Here is a 22,787-nt window from a genome sequence, read left to right as displayed (position 1 = left end):
ATGCTTCGACCATTGATTAACAAACATTGTTTGGTTTATTTTGATGATATAATTATCTTTTCCACATCTCTCGATAAACTCACTGCAATTAGTTTTTGAAAAGTTGTCCGAAGCAAATTTAAAGTTGCAATTAGATAAATGCGAGTTCCTAAAAAAGGAAACTATACTTCTTCGTGCGTTCTAGCATTTCTTGGAATGACTAGTTACTATCGTAAATTTATTCCAAATTGCAAAACCAATGTTTAACAACAAACGAAACAATTTCACAACTTCCAAATTTTGAGAAAAAAATAATCGTACTAACTACAGACGCTAGCTTGGTCTTTGAAGGTTCTTTCCCAAAACAATCACTCTATATCTTTTATAAGTAGATCATTAAACACCCATGAATTAAATTACAGCATTACCTGCTTGGAAGACAATTCCAGATAGCTGGTGATCATCAACCTCTCAGGTGCTAAGTTGTAAAGCTGAGAGCTAGACTGGCCGAGTTCGACTTTGAGATTGAATATATCAAAGGTAAATAGAATTTAATCGCCGACCCATTGTCCAAAATTAAGATCGAAGAGAACTATTTTAGTCAGATCACCCAACATAGTGCAGAAGAAGACAGTGGCGAATTTATTCAGTTAACAGAAAAAACAATAAACTTATTCAAAAGGCAGATAATACTCATCAAATTAGAACAAAAAAATATAAAAGAAACAAATATTTTGGAAATTTTTTACGAAAAATGACAATTGAAAGTGCTAAACAATTTCTTTTTGACCATTTCATTTCAAAAAACATTGCAATGTACATTAAAAGTGATTCCGATTTCAAAATCATCCAGGCAGCTTATAGGAATATTATTAATACTTCTTATAAATACTTATGTGATTCGGAGCCTTATCCTTCTTAAAAATGCAAACTTATATGCAGAATTCAAAGAAATAATACTTCATACCCACGAAAAACTTTTACACCCAGGCATCCAAAAAATTACCAAATTATTTAAAGAAAATCATTATTTCCCAAATAGCCAATTATTAATTTTAAACATTATAAATTTATGCAATATATGTAACATGACCAAGACAACACAGAGACACTAAAATGCCATTTAAAATTACCCCTAGGCCAGAACATTGTCGCGATAAATTCGTCTATTCTACTGAAAGAAAACATTACCTTAGTTGCATAGACACGTAATGCACTTATGCGTATTTTTAACCAACTGTTGCCCAGTTATGTTAAAAGCAGATAGTTACGGTGCATTCTCTAGTCTTTCTCTTAAACAATGGAGAGAAAGCGAGGGCATTAAATTACAACTAAATACATCAAAGACGGATGTGGTAGATGTTCATAGACTGCACAAAACAATAAATGAAAAAAATCGCATAATCAATTCCTCAAATGAAAATGAACTTAAATTAGGGGAAATGGAAAATATACTTTACATATACAACAGTGGTCGGCATGAGAGGATCTGTCACTGTGTTGGTGAGCATGAAAAAAAATTAGCCCAGTAAGAAATTGGAATTAAAATTAAGCAAATTTTATAAACAAAATTATAAATTATTGTTCAATAAAATTTGAAAATTAAATATGTTTTCACTACGTTGGAGCAAAAATAATAAATAAACGATTATTCAAATTTCAGAGCAAATAATAAGCAGATAAATAAGAAGTACTGCAGTTTCTCGAAATGTGATCACATTATTTGATATATATAATTATGGAGAAAATCAATGCAGTTTTTGGGAAATTTGCCTAATGACCTTCTTTGATTTGTGCAATTAATAAAAATAACTTCGTTTTGAAATGCAGAGTAGTTTTACCACATCATGTATGTTTTTTTTCACATCCTTGAAGTTGCTTATTTAATTCATTTAATATTAAGGAAATATCTGTTATAAATGCTAAATTAAAAATAAATTTATTGTCTTTCAAAGAACCGACTACAGATTTTTCTAGACCTTCAACCTCGAGGAGCTGCAGAACTTCTTCTCTTAGCTGAAATAATCTGTTGAGACACCCCCTTCGACGTAACCATCGAACTTCTGTAAACATTTTTAAGTCTGAGTACCCAGCACTTTTATATTTTACAAATTTTCTGTGGGTAAGTGAGTTATGCCCACCACGTATTCTGTTTATTATTTTCACTGAGATTTTCATAACGGGATTTCTACTTATGAATTTGGAGCAAAGTGAAACTTGATGTATGATGCAATGAAAATTATGTACATTTATACCATGCCCGGTAAAACCCGGTAAAACCGTCAAGTTACCAATCATAATGTTTGCTCCATCTGTACACACTCTTGCGAATTTTGTCAGATCGACAGCTGAAAAAAGCTTTTCATTAACGACCTCGAATAACAACTTTCCAGTTAAATTCGAATCAAAGCTTTCTAGAGAATATACGGCTTCAAATACATCATAATTAGTATTTACGCATCGCACGCATAAAGCTAATTGAGATAGGTCATTAAGGTCTGTGCTGTCATCTAAACAAATAGAAAAGTATTTACAATTTACAATTTTCAATTTTTTCCTTTATTTCACATTCAATACGAGCTCCTATTTGATCGGTGCGCCGCGCTACACTTCTAGGTTATAAGGAAAGTTTATCTATAAATGTTTGATTATAACTAAGTTTTTGCAAATCTTTACTACACATTTTTTTAATAAAGATTCCATCGGAAAACGGCCTACCTCCAAACTAATGGAACCTGATAGCTGTGTTTTTAGATTTTCATTAATTCACTATAATCTAAGTATTCATATTAACGTAACCAATCAGATATTTTTTGCAAAAAAATGTATTTCTTTCTTTAAAAATACATTTTCGTTCTTTTTCTTCTAAATAATTAATAGTATAATGAAAATTAACAAAATGTCTTTTAAGGATATATTCCCTATTATCTTTAAACGACTTGGAACATAAAAGGCATTGCACGGCACCAAAGGCATTTAGAATCATAAAATATTTCTCGCAGGGTATATTTGGTTTTGCGCTATAGTCTTGCGTGATGTTAATTCATTGCTGGCTCGACCACAGTATATACAGTAGATAACCTTTTCGTGGTAGCTTTCTGAGGGGTGAATAGCGGCCATCTTGGATTTTCAGTGGTAGCAACGCAGTGCTGTATAAATTGAGGTAGTAAATACTTAGCAAATTTATTTTATTAAATAACAAAAACTATAAATATTGTTGCTTAATACAAAAGAAAATTATTTATTAATGTTTTATATATATATATTAATAGGTGATTTAAATGCCATAGTGTGCAATATTTCGCCCATAAAAATATCATTTACTGAGATTCAGATATTATTTTTGTAGTGAGTTCTCAATAATTAGATGCAGCCCTGTTTTTAGATTTCTCGGTGGTGAGTTTTCTTCTGAATGTATTTGTTTACATTTGACCGACAGAAAACATAAAAGGTGCAGTTTTCCATATTCGAACATTCAAATTAAATCAAAACAAAGTTTAGTTTGTATAAAGATACTAAATAATTTATTTAAAGTTTAATAATTGGAGTGAACATAGGTTTTATACAATAGAAAATGTTGAACCAGATGTCGCAAAAAAAACGGTACTTAAACAAAGTGAAAAAACACACGGTAAACACACCCATCGTGCGAGGATACGATTGGACACAAGGAATTGATTACTCAAAATTATTTGAGTCGTATGTTAAAATTTGATGTGCCGAAAATGAGGGTTGGCTGCCTGCCTATTAAAAATTCTTAAAGAAAAATATGTTCTAATTCTTACAAAAATATGCAAATGAATTTCGCCGTAGGAAATCGCTTTCAATTACATCGATTTCGATACAATTCCTAACATTATAGGGACTATCTAAGAACGTTCTTGGCAAACCTTGAAATGTTTGCCAAGAACTATACTGAATCAAAGGGTCATTACATACTCTTTCAAGGGTATTGAACGAAAATAGCTCTAAATTTCTCTACCCTGCAGAGATTCACAATTACCACGTGTCACGAATTTGACATGCCTAAGGCCCCAAGATTGGCGGAAAAGATCAGAAAGCATAGACGGAGTTGTTCCTGTGTTCAATCCTCGCCCTTTCCTAATCTGTCCGAAGTAGTGTTCTAGTTCGTCTTGGCAAAGTCTTCTTGTCTTGATATATTCAAATCCCTCCCGGGACAATATGCGCCACAATCGTCTTAAACTGCGAATGTTAAGAAGCCAACCTCTAATAAACGAAAATGTATTTGTGATATCTCGACCAAACATATCACAAACAGTGATAGAGTTAAGTGCTTCTTCGGCTGCTACTAAAAAATTCATTTGATCTAAGCTGACCGAAAAGGGTTCACCATATTTTGTTTAATGCTCCGAGGCATTTACTATTAAAAATATTGAAGAGTTGGTCGAAAAACAATACAAACTCCGCGGTATTTAAAAAGGTTTGGGACTGAGATGTATTTAAGTGACCCGTTGTATACATGGCTAACATTGCGCTAGGAACTGTATTGCTAAAGATTTGGGCAGCTAAACGTACATTCATTTTTTGAAAAGTACTGGGCTTTAAATGTGCGGAAGTCAATTCACGTTGTGAATCCTGCTCATAGAAATGAACTATATCTTTCCAATCTACAGAGCGCCCACGAAATAGGTTTTTGAAGTTTTCAATACAATTTCTCGTGTTCTTTAACAGGTAAGGAGAATCATAAAAGAATACGATTTCTTCACCATTAACTTCAAAATAGGGCCTGTCATCTGTAATCCCCACTACTCTGGCAAAATTAACAAAATTGGATCCTTGATCACAGACTAATTGAGAGCTATGAAGACCTATTGGGGGTCTCAATCACTTCAAAAACATACTTCCGAACCACATCCCCTTTACAAGAATTATGGACGAAAAAGTATGCAACTGGTTGAGACCAGGAGTTGCCTCCAATGCCTTGAGCTAGTACTCTAAAAACACTGTTGGGTATCCTGGACGTGCGTTTTTCATCCCCTTAGTCCCTCAATCCTACTATAAAATCCCTATACCTATCATATTTCAAATGAGTTTTCAATGACATTTCATCACAACACAATGAAATGTATTTCTCCTCATTACTAAAACCTCGGCTACGCAACTCCAGGGACTTAATGCTTCAAAATGAGCATCCAGGATTTCTTGGCCAATCTTTTATAAATTTTGAAAGAGTGGTTGTAGAAGGCCAATGAAAAAGGGGGCGCAAATATCTATAGGCCAAAGAAGATGTGAATTTTACTCCAAGGGCTATAGTCTTCATATTTTTACTATATCTGCGACCTGAAGGGCTGCGAGAAGTATTTTTTGTACTATTTCTGACACATATTACGAGATGTGGTGGTAATTTGCCACAAATCTCATCAATTTGGGGATGAATATGGTTTTGGTTAATTAAACAATCTCTTTGGGCTTTTAGCTCTAATATCTCCTGTTCTTTTTCTTTAAGTGATTTCATTAATAATAAAATTTTGCAATTTTGATGACTGAAGGATCCATCGCAGAAATATGATTCGGTTTGGGTCCCCTGACATCGAACCCCAAAAGGAATCACTTCTGCCCTAGCTTTTTCTGTTTCCCTAAAATAATCAAAACCCTCCTCCTGAGCAGCAAAATCCTCAGGCCCTAGTCGAATTACCCCGTCATTTGCGTCCGTCTGTTCGACTAAGCTACCTATTCCAAACACTAAATTATTTTTTGGAATTACATCCACTGTGGGTGCGTACAAATTACTATCGGGGACTGCCCCTTTACTTAACCTTAATTTGTCCTCATCCGGAACGAGAAATGGCGCTGGCTCCTTTTTTGGGGTGTCTGTTACTCCCAAAAGTTGCATCCATTTTCCTCGCCTATGAAAATTTTCATAAATTTAAAGAAAGAATATGAAAGCAAAATGGTTAGTATAAAACAAACAAATCTTGGTTAGTTTTTTTTTTTAAATAAAAATTAAAATGGTGCAAAAAAAATGAAAACGCGTGAAAAGCATTAAATGAATGCATGAAGTGAACCAACCTTTAGAGGCATCATTCAAAACGTCGCCGGAATTTTTAATAAACCATTTATACGTTTATTTTCATACAAGAAAACTTATTTTTTAAAAGCTATCATATTATCTATGACTAATTTTTAAGGTTTAACAAAATGAATTACCTTAAGTAATTAATACTATTTATGGTATTGATAATTTAAAAGTAACATGTAGTCATATTTTGTATAACTACGCTCTTATAAGTTAAAATAATATTTACTTAATGAACTATATTTATAATTAAACACTTTCGTAACAAAAATTTTGTAAGCCATTTGTTCTTTAACCTACATAATTAAAACTAATATAGTTTTCATTATACTTAAAAAAAGTTCTTAACTAAAACTGTATTCCATAGGCCATCCCGAAAAAAAACATAACCACTTCACTTGGGTAGTTTGTATTGGTGGAAAGGCTGCCTGTAGATAATACACATGTGGCAAAAAAAATGTTTTTTGAATTAATAAAAAAGAGATTTCAAATTTTTATAATGCACACTTTTATGAACTAATATGCATTAAGGGGGTACACCAGTGTGACACTTTCAAAAAATCGTTTTTTTTTTCATTTTTTTTGATAGTTTAAACGACATTTTCAAAATTGCTGACATCATAACTCAACGAGATATTGACCAATCGACTTCAAATTGAAACTGAGTATTGTATAGTATATTCTTTACTATACAATGACCTACGACCTTTTTGATTGGTTGAAAATTGTCAATTTGCCATTAAAAAAACGACAATTGTTTACACTTTTTTCGGAACCTCCGAAGACAGCACATAACTTCGTTATTATTCAATATTTTTGTAAAAAAAAACTTAAAATATAGCCGAAAATATACCTTATTATGTCCAAAGAACTTCGAAATATTCGATTGAGTACTTTCTTTAAAAAATTACGAAATTCGCCTAAATTTCTATGGGTAACATTGGTATCGCCCCTTAAATATTTGATGAATGTACATATATACGCATATACATATATAAAAATTCACCCAAGTATCAATAAAATACCTAACACATATTCCAAAATAAATTCATACCTTGCTAATTCTCGTTCCGATGGGAATTTGTAGAATGATTCAGCTGCCGCACATCCGCACACACAAGATTTCGGCATTCTTCTGTAAACACAAACTTATTAAAAACTTCGACATATTTCTAATATATTTATACACCTTACCTTAATGTTGCTTTATTTCAGCAACAACACTTATACACAATATAAACCATATAAACTTATAAATAACAATAATATGTATTATTAAAATCTTCAACATACATATGTTTCTGTTTAAACTCAATTTCCAATTGATGTTTTCCTATAACGGCTAACGAATTGTCAATTTGTACACATACTTATATGTAGTATGTCAAACGCCAAATTACCACCCAGGATTGTATCCTACTGAAATTTAGAAATACTTGAAGCGTGTTTAAAAATTGCACAAAAAAAAACTGATTTAACATCAAACAACAAGTAATATCCCAATAAAATTGAACAGATATTCAAAGTAATTCAATCTAATCACTTAAACAACGTTAACACTTGCATTATTTAATATATTTTAAAGTGTTGATCATCAAAATTTAAAATCTATATGTAACTCAAATGCTAACACCCTAATGCCCGGTTTCACAGTCCATACTTAAGTTGTGCCTAAATAAAATCTTAGCTAAGCATTGTTGCGAACTGAGTAGTCGTTTGCGTTTCACAGTCAATGCTTAAGTTATATAAAATTTTATTATGATATATGGCAACGTTGTGGGCAACATATGTTTTACAAATATCATCCACAAACATATGATTGAAATATTTAAATTATTATAGACAACGTATAAATTTGGAAGGAAAATTATTTCGTAAATGGATGAAACCCAGAAAAGGACCCCGAATTTCACCGCAAGCGAGGCGGAGCAGCTATTGGAACTGGTGGAGAAATATAAAAATATCATCGAATGTAAGCGGACGGACACTTGCACAAACGCTAAAAAAGATGTCGCATGGAAGCGTATCGAACATGATTTCAATTCACAGTGTCCATCTGGCTGCCATCGCAATGCCAAAATTTTGAAGAAAAAGTATATCAATCTTAAAAGAGAGGTAAAAAAGCGAGTTGCAGAGGAAAAAAAGTATCTTTATTTGACTGGAGGAGGACCGCCACCAAAGAAATTGTTAACTCAGTTTGGTGAAAAACTTTTGACTGTATTACATGAGAAGCAAGTTAGTGGCATGCAGAGTGTGTATGACAATGATGTGATTGCCGGAAATATTGATGGTGAGTTTATACACTTGATTTTATTTTCATGATATTTCAAGTGAATGATTTTATCAATTCTCTAAAATAGAGTCCGTGATATTGGAGGAAGAGACATTGGAAAGCATAGTGGATTTCGAAAAATCCACTGAAGTGGAAAATTATGAAGGAATAAATGGTAAAGAATGTTTAAGTAAAAAAATACCAGAATCGTTACAACTAAATATATATTTTAGAATCCGACAACGTTGAATCAAGCCAGCTTTGGAACAAATATGATCCCAGCCAGTTAAAAACACCAAAAAATTCGAAACTAAAATTTGAAGAAAAACCCCAAAGATCTGCGAAAAATTCTTGGGCGAAGCTAGCAGATATGAAAGCAAAATGGACGGAAGAAAAATATGAAGCGGAAATAAAAATAATGTATGCGGAGCACGAGCAAAGAATGAAGCTGATGAAAGAAAAACATAATATGGAAATGAAAATTTTAGCAGTTGATTTGGAAAGAAAGAAAAAGAAGCTGGAAGGGTGAAATAAAAAATACATATATGTAAAATTATAAACGTATTTATTAAACTACAATAAACTGAAGTAATTATCTATTAAACATTTTCTGGTAACATTATTTATTGTATGACTTTCAGCATTCCGATTATTGGGTATATTAATCATATTGTTTACAACATCTTCAATTTCATTTGAAAGTGGCGGAGCCATTATATCGCGATTATTGCAGCAGATGTTGTGTAATACTGCTGTTGCAACAATAATGCTTTGGGTTTTTGCTAGATGCAAGCGCAAGCCCAGTGATAATACCGGAAACCTACGCTTCCAGACTCCATATGAGCGCTCGATACAATTCCGGGTTCTTATATGAGACTCTTTAAAAAGATTTTCGGCACTCGTATTGACATGCATTAGTGGCATAATTACGAAGTGGTTATTTTCATAACCACTGTCTGCAACTACTATTCCAGAACCAAATTCTCCAGATTCTAATCGACAAAGAATCTGAGAGTTACGGAAAATAGTAGCATCATGAGTGGATCCAGGCCACCGTGCAACGATGTCTATGATGCGGAGATTACTATCACATAACGTCTGGACGTTGATGGAAAATATACCTTTTCTATTACGAAATAGCTCTGCATCTTCCCCACCTGTATACATATAAAGTATATAAAAAGTTTTTGAGTGAAGTATTTTTTGGGCTTTCTTTACCTGGAGAAATTATTTTTACATGAGGGCAATCAATTGCTGCGATCACTCGAGGAAATTTAGCTAATTTAAAAAAGTCTCTCTGGGACTTTTTCAGGTCTATTTCCGTTTTTGGCATATAAATGTGATGGTCTTTTAATTGGGCTATGTGGTGCGACACTACTGTTATAACTCTTGATACCGTACTTTGAGATACTCCTAATAAATCTCCTACTGTCCTCAACATACTTCCCGTAGCATAAAACCTCAATGTAAGCAAAAGCATTTGTTCTGGTGATAATGCATGATTCCTAAAAGAAATGTATACATAATTGAGTCGTTTAAGGCAATTTAGATGTACCACTTGGTTTTGTGTTCAATTTGTAGTCGAATACAATCGAGCACATTCCAGGCTGTTTTTTTGCTAATCCAAAATCTGTCGCGGAAATCTTTATCGTCATATAGCTTGAAGAATTTTGGCCGGGACCTGATTTCTTTTGTTCGTCGCATTATTATAACATTCCAGAGGTCATCGTATTCTGGGTCACTATCAAAATCGCAATGCCAATCCGATTCCATATTTTTTTCACAAAATATAATTTGTTATATCTTATTATTCTTCTTTTCACAAATATCTGAAAATTCAAAACAAAAAACAGCTGTTATTTAAGCACTGCTTAAGTCTCCACTTTTCAGTACTTAAGCATTATATAAGTATGAACTGTGAATCACAATTTTCCTGTTTTATCTTAAGCACAACCTAAGTATGGACTGTGAAACCGGGCATAAGATTTCTTAGAGTTGAGTATATGTATGTAAACAAAGCAAAGGTTTATTACTGTATATACTGAGGGCTCGACAACGACTGAACGATAGAGCATAAGCGTACGTGTGAAATTAGTTTGCACAATTGTGCTAAGAAATGCCGACATTACAAAATAACTAACCGAAATAGAATATCTAACTATTACAAAACACAGATTAAAAAACGAAAACAATTAACGAAGTTCCAATTCTCCAAGTTCCTGGCGAATTATCGTGAATATTACTATTATCCACCATATACCGATCACGATTATCTTCTTTTTTAAAGCAAACCAGTTCAAGTGCCATCAGTGTTCGAACACCATTGTTTAACAATCAACTTAACAGAAATCCCTGCAATAACGACATATTTTGGCAATAAAGTACAAAACAATTCAGACATACAATAAACTAATAAAAATATTATGTGCAATAACTTTGCATAGGGAATAAATATAAAAACGTGGTTTTCTTAACATTGTAGGTTCCGCTTTCAAATATCTTTTCGGAACATTTGACGAATCTGATTGAGTAATGATTGAGGAGAAATTAAACGCGGTCGCTGAAAACTCAATTACAATGGATGAATTTAACGACGTAATAAAATTCGTTAATGATGGACTACAGAGAAAATAACAGAAACAGTACTGATACACTCGTCTACGAACTCATGCAATTTATTGAATATATTGAAGACTTGGAGAAGAGCATGCAGCTTTCGCGACTTGGACTGTTTAACCCAAAATTACTAAATTACGACAAACTAAACAACGTTAACAGCCAAAACATACTACTAAAAGTAATGAACTACTTATAAAATCACATATCCCCATTCATTATGTATTTGCAATATGCACTCGCAATTCTGTGTTTGTATTTAATTTATTAGGGATTTGTGCCACAATTATTTGACTAATTTTACTATATAGCTGGCGCTGACTTATGGCTTTTGAGATATTTCCAATTAAAGGTCAAAAATTTAACTTTTTAAAATCCGTGTTTAAATAACACATTATTAGTTTTTTGCACAGAACTCCTTTCTGTAGTGGCGACCTTAGGCCGCGCTTAAAAAAATAACGCTAGTCGGTTCAACACCTAGGTGTCTTCAGTCCTGTCACGTTGAATTCATTTTCACTTTGTTGGCCTTCAGCTACGCTTCAAAAAAAACCCTGGTCGGACCAATACCTGAGCGTCTTCAGTTCTTTTTGTGTTGGCGGCCTTAGGGCGCGCTTAAAAAAAATAACCGCGTCCGATCTAACACCGAGATTTATCTAGATAATGAAAATTCTGAAAGATCTTACATTACTCATCACACGATAATGAATTTTATATTGACGGCATAACACTGGTCAACACTAGTTTTGCTGCCAATAAACTGTATTATTTTATTAACTTAGAACTGTTTTCTGATTACAGACATACCAAAAATTTCGACTTCCTACGTGTACTTTTCTTAATATTTGCATCTAACAAAAAAACAAATTTATAAAGGAAAACAGCATTTATTAAATTATCATGTATACAAAAATTTTCTTTTTCGCGACTTTCGTGAATGAGATTTATTAGGACAATCGCGTTGCATACCCCTGCTGCTGGTAGGCCATCATATACCGATCCCATCGTCCTTGACACCTCTCCTCTAAGGTTTTAAAGCCGTGGTGAAACCGCTCACCCTGTTCCTCGCTATAAAATCCAAGATCCTCTGGAAATTGAATGAAGTGATGACTGTGGAGGTAGTGCACATTGATGGACAAACGAAGTTCAAATTATTGTTCCAAATTATTCATCGAACTAAAGTTCTTATCTTTGGACTGTCAAAAATTCCTGTTTAAACTATTCTATGCTTAGACCAGTAATTTTCCTTGATATGTCTATAAGAAAAACATTGTCCATTTTCATCTATCGTATTAACAAATTGTTTCATTAAGCCTAGTTTTATGTGCGTGGGGGACAATATAATTTTATTTCTTGAAACCAAAGGTGGGTTGATGACATTTTATAGGACAATCACTTTTTTCCCACTGTTGATGGGTATTTGGTGTATCCACTCTGCTGTCCTAATAAGAATTTGACCATTTTAAAATCAACACGACTACTCCTTTGGTGTTCGTTATGTTTGACTTTGTCTAACACGCGTGCTATATTTTGATACCCCTCTTTTAATTTTATTTAATGAGCACGAAGAACTGACTCACACGGTTTCTTTGATGCTGACCCACTGTCTCGAGTATTCACAATATATTTTATGAACCATTTGAGGTATCCACGGCTTGTATTCATCCACAATTTTTGAGTTGAAATAAGAAAAATAGGCACTTCTTAGAAAATTAGTTATAGGTTTTCTATATATTTTAACTGTGAATTCACCACAGATGAACCAAATCACATTTGGCTCCTTAAGACAACTTCTTCGCGATGAAGACATGATGTTAGAATAAATATATTTGCACAAATGTTACGATAAGTTAGCAAAAAGAACTAGTTAAAGTACTGATTACAGCCAATATTCAAAAGTGGGCGTATATCGGAAACGACACGTAGGGGAAAAAAATCAAAATAATTTAGTTTTACCAATTGACACTTAGTCCAAAACCGTCGACACTATCTATGCACCAAATTTTTTTTCTTTTTGTGGGCCAGTGTAATTTAATACTCTTCCTTGATTTTTGAGTAAACATCTTCTATTTCCAAATACTTTGCCCGATTGGAAAATACGTCTTCCGGTTTATATCCAGTAGTTGAATGGATAGTTTTATTGTACTATCGTACCGCGTTTAAACAATTCTTCGCCAGGAACTGTTTTGTTTTCGCTAGCTAAGCTTGTCGAAATTTCGATTAGCGTACTGCGAACCCGTTCAACTTGACCGTTCGTTGTTGAATGGTGTATTGAAGTCCATGCATGTGTCATTTGAAGTATGTTATACACTGCCTCCGCTAGGTTGCCTACGAACACATTTTTATTATCAGTCATAAGATGCTTGACGTTGGGGTACACTTGAGATAATATTTACTCTATGTACTCATTACAATTTAGTTTGTTTTCCAGTTTTCGTAATTAACAATATTTTGAGCAGTTATCAGTGGAGCTCATTTATATATGTATATTCATGTGAAATATATCTATTTGTATGTATTCCCCCACTTTTGTTGGAATTGGAGTTTTTCTTATAGGTTGATTGTTTGGAAGTCTTTCATACTTGTGTTGTAAATAAATTTCACATTTCATTGTTTCCGTTCTACACCTTAATGTTGGGGCAAAAATTTTTAAGTAAAATTTCTTGTGTGTGTTTTTTTTATAATTGCGGTGAGCACGTCTGTGTGTCTTTACTACTAGTTCCTATTGTTCGTCTATGTTTATAACATCTATCAATAGATTTGGTGATATTACAATAGTGCAAGTTGGAAAATTAGCAATAATGTCATCTTTGACATGAAATGATATTTCCTCGTCTATTTCTAAAGCGTTCGTGACAGTTGGTCTTGCAATTTCTTTTAATTTTTCTATTAAGTCATTCTTGTCTTTGTAGTGGATTGTATGACGTACTCTATTTGGAAAAATTGTTTTCGTTGATACGCCTATGTTTGTTGGGTCATAAATACATACATATGTACAATTTAATTTTTAAATGAATTCAATGATTGTTTTACCCGTTTGAAATGTTCTATAGGTGAACTTTCTGCCGAATGTTGAGAACAATCAGTAGTCGCATTTATTTGTTGTTTTGATCAAGCGTCTGCTACAATATTTTGGTGTCCTGGTTAAAAACAAGTTTTGCTCCATATTCTTCAATTAAATTTTTCCACCTTTTTGAATCTGGTTGAAAAAATTCTATTTGTTCCCGAAGTACTATTTATATTTTTTGCAGTGCATCATACCTCGCCTCGTCTAATTTTATGTCTACTTTGGCGCTCTAATTTTTTCTTATCATTCTTTGATCTCCTCTTAAATGAAGTGTTAAAGGTTTAGTGATAGATGCAAAATTCTTAATAAATTTTCTTTAATAACTAGCTAATTCTAAAAATGACCATAGTTCTTAAAGAGTTTTTTAGAACTGGGATATTTTTTATTGTTTCAATCTTGTTCTGAAATTTTCGTATTGGCTTTATGTAGTGCATTTAGTATAGTTGAAACGTGTTTAATACATTCTTCGGGTGAGGAAGAGAATATTAATACATCGTCTATATATGTATACATATGCAAATTTACCAATATATTATCGTAAGATATCGTCTACGCATCGTTGAAGGATTGAGGGTGCGTTTTCAACCCAACCGGCATCCTAACAAACTCATACTTTGCTCCATTGACTGCAAAAGCGGCATTTTCTCTATCGGATTCGTGTTTTAAAATTTGATGGAATCCTGTAGATAATACACATGTGGCAAAAAAATGGTTTTGAATTAATAAAAAAGAGATTTTAAATTTTTATAATGCACACTTTTATGTATGCATAAGAACTAATATGCATTAAGGGACTATACCAGTGTGACACTTTCAAAAAATCGGGTTCTTTTTCATTTTTTTTTTTTTTGTTTTTGATATTTTAAACGACATTTTCAAAATTGCTGACATCATAACTCAACGAGATATTGACCAATCGACTTCAAATTGAAACTGAGTATTGTATAGTATATTCTTTACTATACAATGACCTACGACCTTTTTGATTGGTTGAAAATTGTCAATTTGCCATTAAAAAAACGACAATTGTTTACACTTTTTTCGGAACCTCCGAAGACAGCACATAACTTCGTTATTATTCAATATTTTTGTAAAAAAAAACTTAAAATATAGCCGAAAATATACCTTATTATGTCCAAAGAACTTCGAAATATTCGATTGAGTACTTTCTTTAAAAAATTACGAAATTCGCCTAAATTTCTATGGGTAACATTGGTATCGCCCCTTAAATATTTGATGAATGTACATATATACGCATATACATATATAAAAATTCACCCAAGTATCAATAAAATACCTAACACATATTCCAAAATAAATTCATACCTTGCTAATTCTCGTTCCGATGGGAATTTGTAGAATGATTCAGCTGCCGCACATCCGCACACACAAGATTTCGGCATTCTTCTGTAAACACAAACTTATTAAAAACTTCGACATATTTCTAATATATTTATACACCTTACCTTAATGTTGCTTTATTTCAGCAACAACACTTATACACAATATAAACCATATAAACTTATAAATAACAATAATATGTATTATTAAAATCTTCAACATACATATGTTTCTGTTTAAACTCAATTTCCAATTGATGTTTTCCTATAACGGCTAACGAATTGTCAATTTGTACACATACTTATATGTAGTATGTCAAACGCCAAATTACCACCCAGGATTGTATCCTACTGAAATTTAGAAATACTTGAAGCGTGTTTAAAAATTGCACAAAAAAAAAACTGATTTAACATCAAACAACAAGTAATATCCCAATAAAATTGAACAGATATTCAAAGTAATTCAATCTAATCACTTAAACAACGTTAACACTTGCATTATTTAATATATTTTAAAGTGTTGATCATCAAAATTTAAAATCTATATGTAACTCAAATGCTAACACCCTAATGCCCGGTTTCACAGTCCATACTTAAGTTGTGCCTAAATAAAATCTTAGCTAAGCATTGTTGCGAACTGAGTAGTCGTTTGCGTTTCACAGTCAATGCTTAAGTTATATAAAATTTTATTATGATATATGGCAACGTTGTGGGCAACATATGTTTTACAAATATCATCCACAAACATATGATTGAAATATTTAAATTATTATAGACAACGTATAAATTTGGAAGGAAAATTATTTCGTAAATGGATGAAACCCAGAAAAGGACCCCAAATTTCACCGCAAGCGAGGCGGAGCAGCTATTGGAACTGGTGGAGAAATATAAAAATATCATCGAATGTAAGCGGACGGACACTTGCACAAACGCTAAAAAAGATGTCGCATGGAAGCGTATCGAACATGATTTCAATTCACAGTGTCCATCTGGCTGCCATCGCAATGCCAAAATTTTGAAGAAAAAGTATATCAATCTTAAAAGAGAGGTAAAAAAGCGAGTTGCAGAGGAAAAAAAGTATCTTTATTTGACTGGAGGAGGACCGCCACCAAAGAAATTGTTAACTCAGTTTGGTGAAAAACTTTTGACTGTATTACATGAGAAGCAAGTTAGTGGCATGCAGAGTGTGTATGACAATGATGTGATTGCCGGAAATATTGATGGTGAGTTTATACACTTGATTTTATTTTCATGATATTTCAAGTGAATGATTTTATCAATTCTCTAAAATAGAGTCCGTGATATTGGAGGAAGAGACATTGGAAAGCATAGTGGATTTCGAAAAATCCACTGAAGTGGAAAATTATGAAGGAATAAATGGTAAAGAATGTTTAAGTAAAAAAATACCAGAATCATTACAACTAAATATATATTTTAGAATCCGACAACGTTGAATCAAGCCAGCTTTGGAACAAATATGATCCCAGCCAGTTAAAAACACCAAAAAATTCGAAACTAAAATTTGAAGAAAAACCCCAAAGATCTGCGAAAAATTCTTGGGCGAAGCTAGCAGATATGAAAGCAAAATGGACGGAAGAAAAATATGAAGCGGAAATAAAAATAATGTATGCGGAGCACGAGCAAAGAATGAAGCTGATGAAAGAAAAACATAATATGGAAATGAAAATTTTAGCAGTTGATTTGGAAAGAAAGAAAAAGAAGCTGGAAGGGTGAAATAAAAAATACATATATGTAAAATTATAAACGTATTTATTAAACTACAATAAACTGAAGTAATTATCTATTAAACATTTTCTGGTAACATTATTTATTGTATGACTTTCAGCATTCCGATTATTGGGTATATTAATCATATTGTTTACAACATCTTCAATTTCATTTGAAAGTGGCGGAGCCATTATATCGCGATTATTGCAGCAGATGTTGTGTAATACTGCTGTTGCAACAATAATGCTTTGGGTTTTTGCTAGATGCAAGCGCAAGCCCAGTGATAATACCGGAAACCTACGCTTCCAGACTCCATATGAGCGCTCGATACAATTCCGGGTTCTTATATGAGACTCTTTAAAAAGATTTTCGGCACTCGTATTGACATGCATTAGTGGCATAATTACGAAGTGGTTATTTTCATAACCACTGTCTGCAACTACTATTCCAGAACCAAATTCTCCAGATTCTAATCGACAAGGAATCTGAGAGTTACGGAAAATAGTAGCATCATGAGTGGATCCAGGCCACCGTGCAACGATGTCTATGATGCGGAGATTACTATCACATAACGTCTGGACGTTGATGGAAAATATACCTTTTCTATTACGAAATAGCTCTGCATCTTCCCCACCTGTATACATATAAAGTATATAAAAAGTTTTTGAGTGAAGTATTTTTTGGGCTTTCTTTACCTGGAGAAATTATTTTTACATGAGGGCAATCAATTGCTGCGATCACTCGAGGAAATTTAGCTAATTTAAAAAAGTCTCTCTGGGACTTTTTCAGGTCTATTTCCGTTTTTGGCATATAAATGTGATGGTCTTTTAATTGGGCTATGTGGTGCGACACTACTGTTATAACTCTTGATACCGTACTTTTAGATACTCCAAATAAATCTCCTACTGTCCTCAACATACTTTCCGTAGCATAAAACCTCTATGTAAGCAAAAGCATTTGTTCTGGTGATAATGCATTATTCCTAAAAGAAATGTATACATAATTGAGTCGTTTAAGGCAATTTAGATGTACCACTTGGTTTTGTGTTCAATTTGTAGTCGAATACAATCGAGCACATTCCAGGCTGTTTTTTTGCTAATCCAAAATCTGTCGCGGAAATCTTTATCGTCATATAGCTTGAAGAATTTTGGCCGGGACCTGATTTCTTTTGTTCGTCGCATTATTATAACATTCCAGAGGTCATCGTATTCTGGGTCACTATCAAAATCGCAATGCCAATCCGATTCCATATTTTTTTCACAAAATATAATTTGTTATATCTTATTATTCTTCTTTTCACAAATATCTGAAAATTCAAAACAAAAAACAGCTGTTATTTAAGCACTGCTTAAGTCTCCACTTTTCAGTACTTAAGCATTATATAAGTATGAACTGTGAATCACAATTTTCCTGTTTTATCTTAAGCACAACCTAAGTATGGACTGTGAAACCGGGCATACGATTTCTTAGAGTTGAGTATATGTATGTAAACAAAGCAAAGGTTTATTACTGTATATACTGAGGGCTCGACAACGACTGAACGATAGAGCATAAGCGTACGTGTGAAATTAGTTTGCACAATTGTGCTAAGAAATGCCGACATTACAAAATAACTAACCGAAATAGAATATCTAACTATTACAAAACACAGATTAAAAAACGAAAACAATTAACGAAGTTCCAATTCTCCAAGTTCCTGGCGAATTATCGTGAATATTACTATTATCCACCATATACCGATCACGATTATCTTCTTTTTTAAAGCAAACCAGTTCAAGTGCCATCAGTGTTCGAACACCATTGTTTAACAATCAACTTAACAGAAATCCCTGCAATAACGACATATTTTGGCAATAAAGTACAAAACAATTCAGACATACAATAAACTAATAAAAATATTATGTGCAATAACTTTGCATAGGGAATAAATATAAAAACGTGGTTTTCTTAACATTGTAGGTTCCGCTTTCAAATATCTTTTCGGAACATTTGACGAATCTGATTGAGTAATGATTGAGGAGAAATTAAACGCGGTCGCTGAAAACTCAATTACAATGGATGAATTTAACGACGTAATAAAATTCGTTAATGATGGACTACAGAGAAAATAACAGAAACAGTACTGATACACTCGTCTACGAACTCATGCAATTTATTGAATATATTGAAGACTTGGAGAAGAGCATGCAGCTTTCGCGACTTGGACTGTTTAACCCAAAATTACTAAATTACGACAAACTAAACAACGTTAACAGCCAAAACATACTACTAAAAGTAATGAACTACTTATAAAATCACATATCCCCATTCATTATGTATTTGCAATATGCACTCGCAATTCTGTGTTTGTATTTAATTTATTAGGGATTTGTGCCACAATTATTTGACTAATTTTACTATATAGCTGGCGCTGACTTATGGCTTTTGAGATATTTCCAATTAAAGGTCAAAAATTTAACTTTTTAAAATCCGTGTTTAAATAACACATTATTAGTTTTTTGCACAGAACTCCTTTCTGTAGTGGCGACCTTAGGCCGCGCTTAAAAAAATAACGCTAGTCGGTTCAACACCTAGGTGTCTTCAGTCCTGTCACGTTGAATTCATTTTCACTTTGTTGGCCTTCAGCTACGCTTCAAAAAAAACCCTGGTCGGACCAATACCTGAGCGTCTTCAGTTCTTTTTGTGTTGGCGGCCTTAGGGCGCGCTTAAAAAAAATAACCGCGTCCGATCTAACACCGAGATTTATCTAGATAATGAAAATTCTGAAAGATCTTACATTACTCATCACACGATAATGAATTTTATATTGACGGCATAACACTGGTCAACACTAGTTTTGCTGCCAATAAACTGTATTATTTTATTAACTTAGAACTGTTTTCTGATTACAGACATACCAAAAATTTCGACTTCCTACGTGTACTTTTCTTAATATTTGCATCTAACAAAAAAACAAATTTATAAAGGAAAACAGCATTTATTAAATTATCATGTATACAAAAATTTTCTTTTTCGCGACTTTCGTGAATGAGATTTATTAGGACAATCGCGTTGCATACCCCTGCTGCTGGTAGGCCATCATATACCGATCCCATCGTCCTTGACACCTCTCCTCTAAGGTTTTAAAGCCGTGGTGAAACCGCTCACCCTGTTCCTCGCTATAAAATCCAAGATCCTCTGGAAATTGAATGAAGTGATGACTGTGGAGGTAGTGCACATTGATGGACAAACGAAGTTCAAATTATTGTTCCAAATTATTCATCGAACTAAAGTTCTTATCTTTGGACTGTCAAAAATTCCTGTTTAAACTATTCTATGCTTAGACCAGTAATTTTCCTTGATATGTCTATAAGAAAAACATTGTCCATTTTTATCTAGTGCCTTAACAAACTGTTTCATTAGGCCTAGTTTTATGTGCAAGGGGGCAATGTAATTTTATTTCTTGAAACCAAAGGTGGGTTGATGACATTTTATAGGACAATCACTTTTTTCCCACTATTGAAGGGTATTTGGTGTATCCACTCTGCTGTCCTAATAAGAAATTGAGCATTTTAAGATCAACAGGAATACTCCTTTGATGTTCGTTATGTTTGATTTTGTCTAACACGAGTGCTATATTTTGACACCCTTATTTTAATTTTGTTGAATGAGCACGAAGAACTGACTCACATGGTTTCTTTGATGCTGACCCACTGTCTCGAGTATTCACAATATATTTTATGAACCATTTGAGGTATCCACGGCTTGTATTCATCCACAATTTTTGAGTTGAAATAAGAAAAATAGGCACTTCTTAGAAAATTAGTTATAGGTTTTCTATATATTTTAACTGTGAATTCACCACAGATGAACCAAATCACATTTGGCTCCTTAAGACAACTTCTTCGCGATGAAGACATGATGTTAGAATAAATATATTTGCACAAATGTTACGATAAGTTAGCAAAAAGAACTAGTTAAAGTACTGATTACAGCCAATATTCAAAAGTGGGCGTATATCGGAAACGACACGTAGGGGAAAAAAATCAAAATAATTTAGTTTTACCAATTGACACTTAGTCCAAAACCGTCGACACTATCTATGCACCAAATTTTTTTTCTTTTTGTGGGCCAGTGTAATTTAATACTCTTCCTTGATTTTTGAGTAAACATCTTCTATTTCCAAATACTTTGCCCGATTGGAAAATACGTCTTCCGGTTTATATCCTGTAGTTGAATGGATAGTTTTATTGTACTATCGTACCGCGTTTAAACAATTCTTCGCCAGGAACTGTTTTGTTTTCGCTAGCTAAACTTGTCGAAATTTCGATTAGCGTACTGCGAACCCGTTCAACTTGACCGTTCGTTGTTGAATGGTGTATTGAAGTCTATGCATGTGTCATTTGAAGTATGTTATACACTGCCTCCGCTAGGTTGCCTACGAACACATTTTTATTATCAGTCATAAGATGCTTGACGTTGGGGTACACTTGAGATAATATTTACTCTATGTACTCATTACAATTTAGTTTGTTTTCCAGTTTTCGTAATTAACAATATTTTGAGCAGTTATCAGTGGAGCTCATTTATATATGTATATTCATGTGAAATATATCTATTTGTATGTATTCCCCCACTTTTGTTGGAATTGGAGTTTTTCTTATAGGTTGATTGTTTGGAAGTCTTTCATACTTGTGTTGTAAATAAATTTCACATTTCATTGTTTCCGTTCTACACCTTAATGTTGGGGCAAAAATTTTTAAGTAAAATTTCTTGTGTGTGTTTTTTTTATAATTGCGGTGAGCACGTCTGTGTGTCTTTACTACTAGTTCCTATTGTTCGTCTATGTTTATAACATCTATCAATAGATTTGGTGATATTACAATAGTGCAAGTTGGAAAATTAGCAATAATGTCATCTTTGACATGAAATGATATTTCCTCGTCTATTTCTAAAGCGTTCGTGACAGTTGGTCTTGCAATTTCTTTTAATTTTTCTATTAAGTCATTCTTGTCTTTGTAGTGGATTGTATGACGTACTCTATTTGGAAAAATTGTTTTCGTTGATACGCCTATGTTTGTTGGGTCATAAATACATACATATGTACAATTTAATTTTTAAATGAATTCAATGATTGTTTTACCCGTTTGAAATGTTCTATAGGTGAACTTTCTGCCGAATGTTGAGAACAATCAGTAGTCGCATTTATTTGTTGTTTTGATCAAGCGTCTGCTACAATATTTTGGTGTCCTGGTTAAAAACAAGTTTTGCTCCATATTCTTCAATTAAATTTTTCCACCTTTTTGAATCTGGTTGAAAAAATTCTATTTGTTCCCGAAGTACTATTTATATTTTTTGCAGTGCATCATACCTCGCCTCGTCTAATTTTATGTCTACTTTGGCGCTCTAATTTTTTCTTATCATTCTTTGATCTCCTCTTAAATGAAGTGTTAAAGGTTTAGTGATAGATGCAAAATTCTTAATAAATTTTCTTTAATAACTAGCTAATTCTAAAAATGACCATAGTTCTTAAAGAGTTTTTTAGAACTGGGATATTTTTTATTGTTTCAATCTTGTTCTGAAATTTTCGTATTGGCTTTATGTAGTGCATTTAGTATAGTTGAAACGTGTTTAATACATTCTTCGGGTGAGGAAGAGAATATTAATACATCGTCTATATATGTATACATATGCAAATTTACCAATATATTATCGTAAGATATCGTCTACGCATCGTTGAAGGATTGAGGGTGCGTTTTCAACCCAACCGGC

General features: G+C 33.0%; 4 protein-coding genes across 10 annotated transcripts in view; 2 read left to right on the top strand and 2 right to left on the bottom strand.

The window, feature by feature from the left end:
- LOC105223239 (myb/SANT-like DNA-binding domain-containing protein 3) overlaps window positions 1-8,892 on the top strand; it is a 20,018-nt gene extending 11,126 nt beyond the window's left edge. Inside the window, exons 2-4 of one of the 2 annotated variants that reach the window (XM_049446129.1) lie at window positions 7,859-8,306; window positions 8,377-8,463; window positions 8,522-8,892. In XM_049446129.1, the coding sequence (XP_049302086.1) occupies window positions 7,895-8,306; window positions 8,377-8,463; window positions 8,522-8,817 (795 nt within the window). In that variant the 5' untranslated portion in view covers window positions 7,859-7,894 and the 3' untranslated portion in view covers window positions 8,818-8,892. Of the gene's footprint in view, window positions 1-6,848; window positions 8,307-8,376; window positions 8,464-8,521 lie in introns of those variants that run through there. The other variant, XM_049446130.1, reaches the window with a different exon arrangement.
- Window positions 8,862-22,787, bottom strand: LOC115066023 (putative nuclease HARBI1). Of its 6 annotated transcripts, none has more exons than XM_049445951.1 (5): window positions 15,295-15,695; window positions 10,182-14,648; window positions 9,844-10,117; window positions 9,507-9,793; window positions 8,862-9,445 (listed from the first exon to the last, which is right to left on the bottom strand). In XM_049445951.1, the coding sequence occupies exons 3-5, from the start codon at window positions 10,059-10,061 to the stop codon at window positions 8,862-8,864; spliced, it is 1,089 nt and encodes a 362-aa protein (XP_049301908.1). In that variant the 5' UTR covers window positions 10,062-10,117; window positions 10,182-14,648; window positions 15,295-15,695. The 6 variants fall into 6 exon arrangements, with proteins under 6 accessions (XP_049301908.1, XP_049301909.1, XP_049301911.1 ...); XM_049445952.1 differs by having other exon boundaries at window positions 12,858-14,648; XM_049445954.1 differs by lacking the exons at window positions 9,844-10,117; window positions 10,182-14,648; window positions 15,295-15,695 and adding exons at window positions 18,069-18,342; window positions 21,082-22,787.
- Window positions 15,888-17,117, top strand: LOC125775477 (myb/SANT-like DNA-binding domain-containing protein 3). Its single transcript, XM_049446132.1, has 3 exons — window positions 15,888-16,531; window positions 16,602-16,688; window positions 16,747-17,117. Exons 1-3 carry the CDS (start codon window positions 16,120-16,122, stop codon window positions 17,040-17,042), a joined length of 795 nt encoding a protein of 264 aa, XP_049302089.1. The 5' UTR covers window positions 15,888-16,119; the 3' UTR covers window positions 17,043-17,117.
- On the bottom strand, window positions 17,087-17,969 carry LOC125775475 (putative nuclease HARBI1). The gene is made up of 2 exons (XM_049446127.1): window positions 17,732-17,969; window positions 17,087-17,670 (listed from the first exon to the last, which is right to left on the bottom strand). Exons 1-2 carry the CDS (start codon window positions 17,952-17,954, stop codon window positions 17,087-17,089), a joined length of 807 nt encoding a protein of 268 aa, XP_049302084.1. The 5' UTR covers window positions 17,955-17,969.

This window comes from Bactrocera dorsalis, chromosome 1, assembly GCF_023373825.1.
Source record: "Bactrocera dorsalis isolate Fly_Bdor chromosome 1, ASM2337382v1, whole genome shotgun sequence".
Classification (NCBI taxonomy): domain Eukaryota; kingdom Metazoa; phylum Arthropoda; class Insecta; order Diptera; family Tephritidae; genus Bactrocera; species Bactrocera dorsalis.
Note: the sequence above shows the minus strand (reverse complement) of the source record. Positions and strands in the feature narration are given on the sequence as shown.

Excerpts from the sequence above, each read along its gene's own strand:
- LOC125775477 (XM_049446132.1), top strand. The coding sequence starts at position 16,120 with ATGGATGAAACCCAGAAAAGGACCCCAAATTTCACCGCAAGCGAGGCG. Across the intron at positions 16,532-16,601 it reads GATTGCCGGAAATATTGATG|AGTCCGTGATATTGGAGGAA; the intron begins GTGAGTTTATAC and ends TCTCTAAAATAG. Across the intron at positions 16,689-16,746 it reads AAATTATGAAGGAATAAATG|AATCCGACAACGTTGAATCA; the intron begins GTAAAGAATGTT and ends TATATATTTTAG.
- LOC125775475 (XM_049446127.1), bottom strand. The coding sequence starts at position 17,954 with ATGTTGAGGACAGTAGGAGATTTATTTGGAGTATCTAAAAGTACGGTA. Across the intron at positions 17,671-17,731 it reads TGTAAAAATAATTTCTCCAG|GTGGGGAAGATGCAGAGCTA; the intron begins GTAAAGAAAGCC and ends ATATGTATACAG.
- LOC115066023 (XM_049445954.1), bottom strand. The coding sequence starts at position 18,286 with ATGGAATCGGATTGGCATTGCGATTTTGATAGTGACCCAGAATACGAT. Across the intron at positions 9,794-18,068 it reads ATTGAACACAAAACCAAGTG|GAATCATGCATTATCACCAG; the intron begins GTACATCTAAAT and ends CATTTCTTTTAG. Across the intron at positions 9,446-9,506 it reads TGTAAAAATAATTTCTCCAG|GTGGGGAAGATGCAGAGCTA; the intron begins GTAAAGAAAGCC and ends ATATGTATACAG.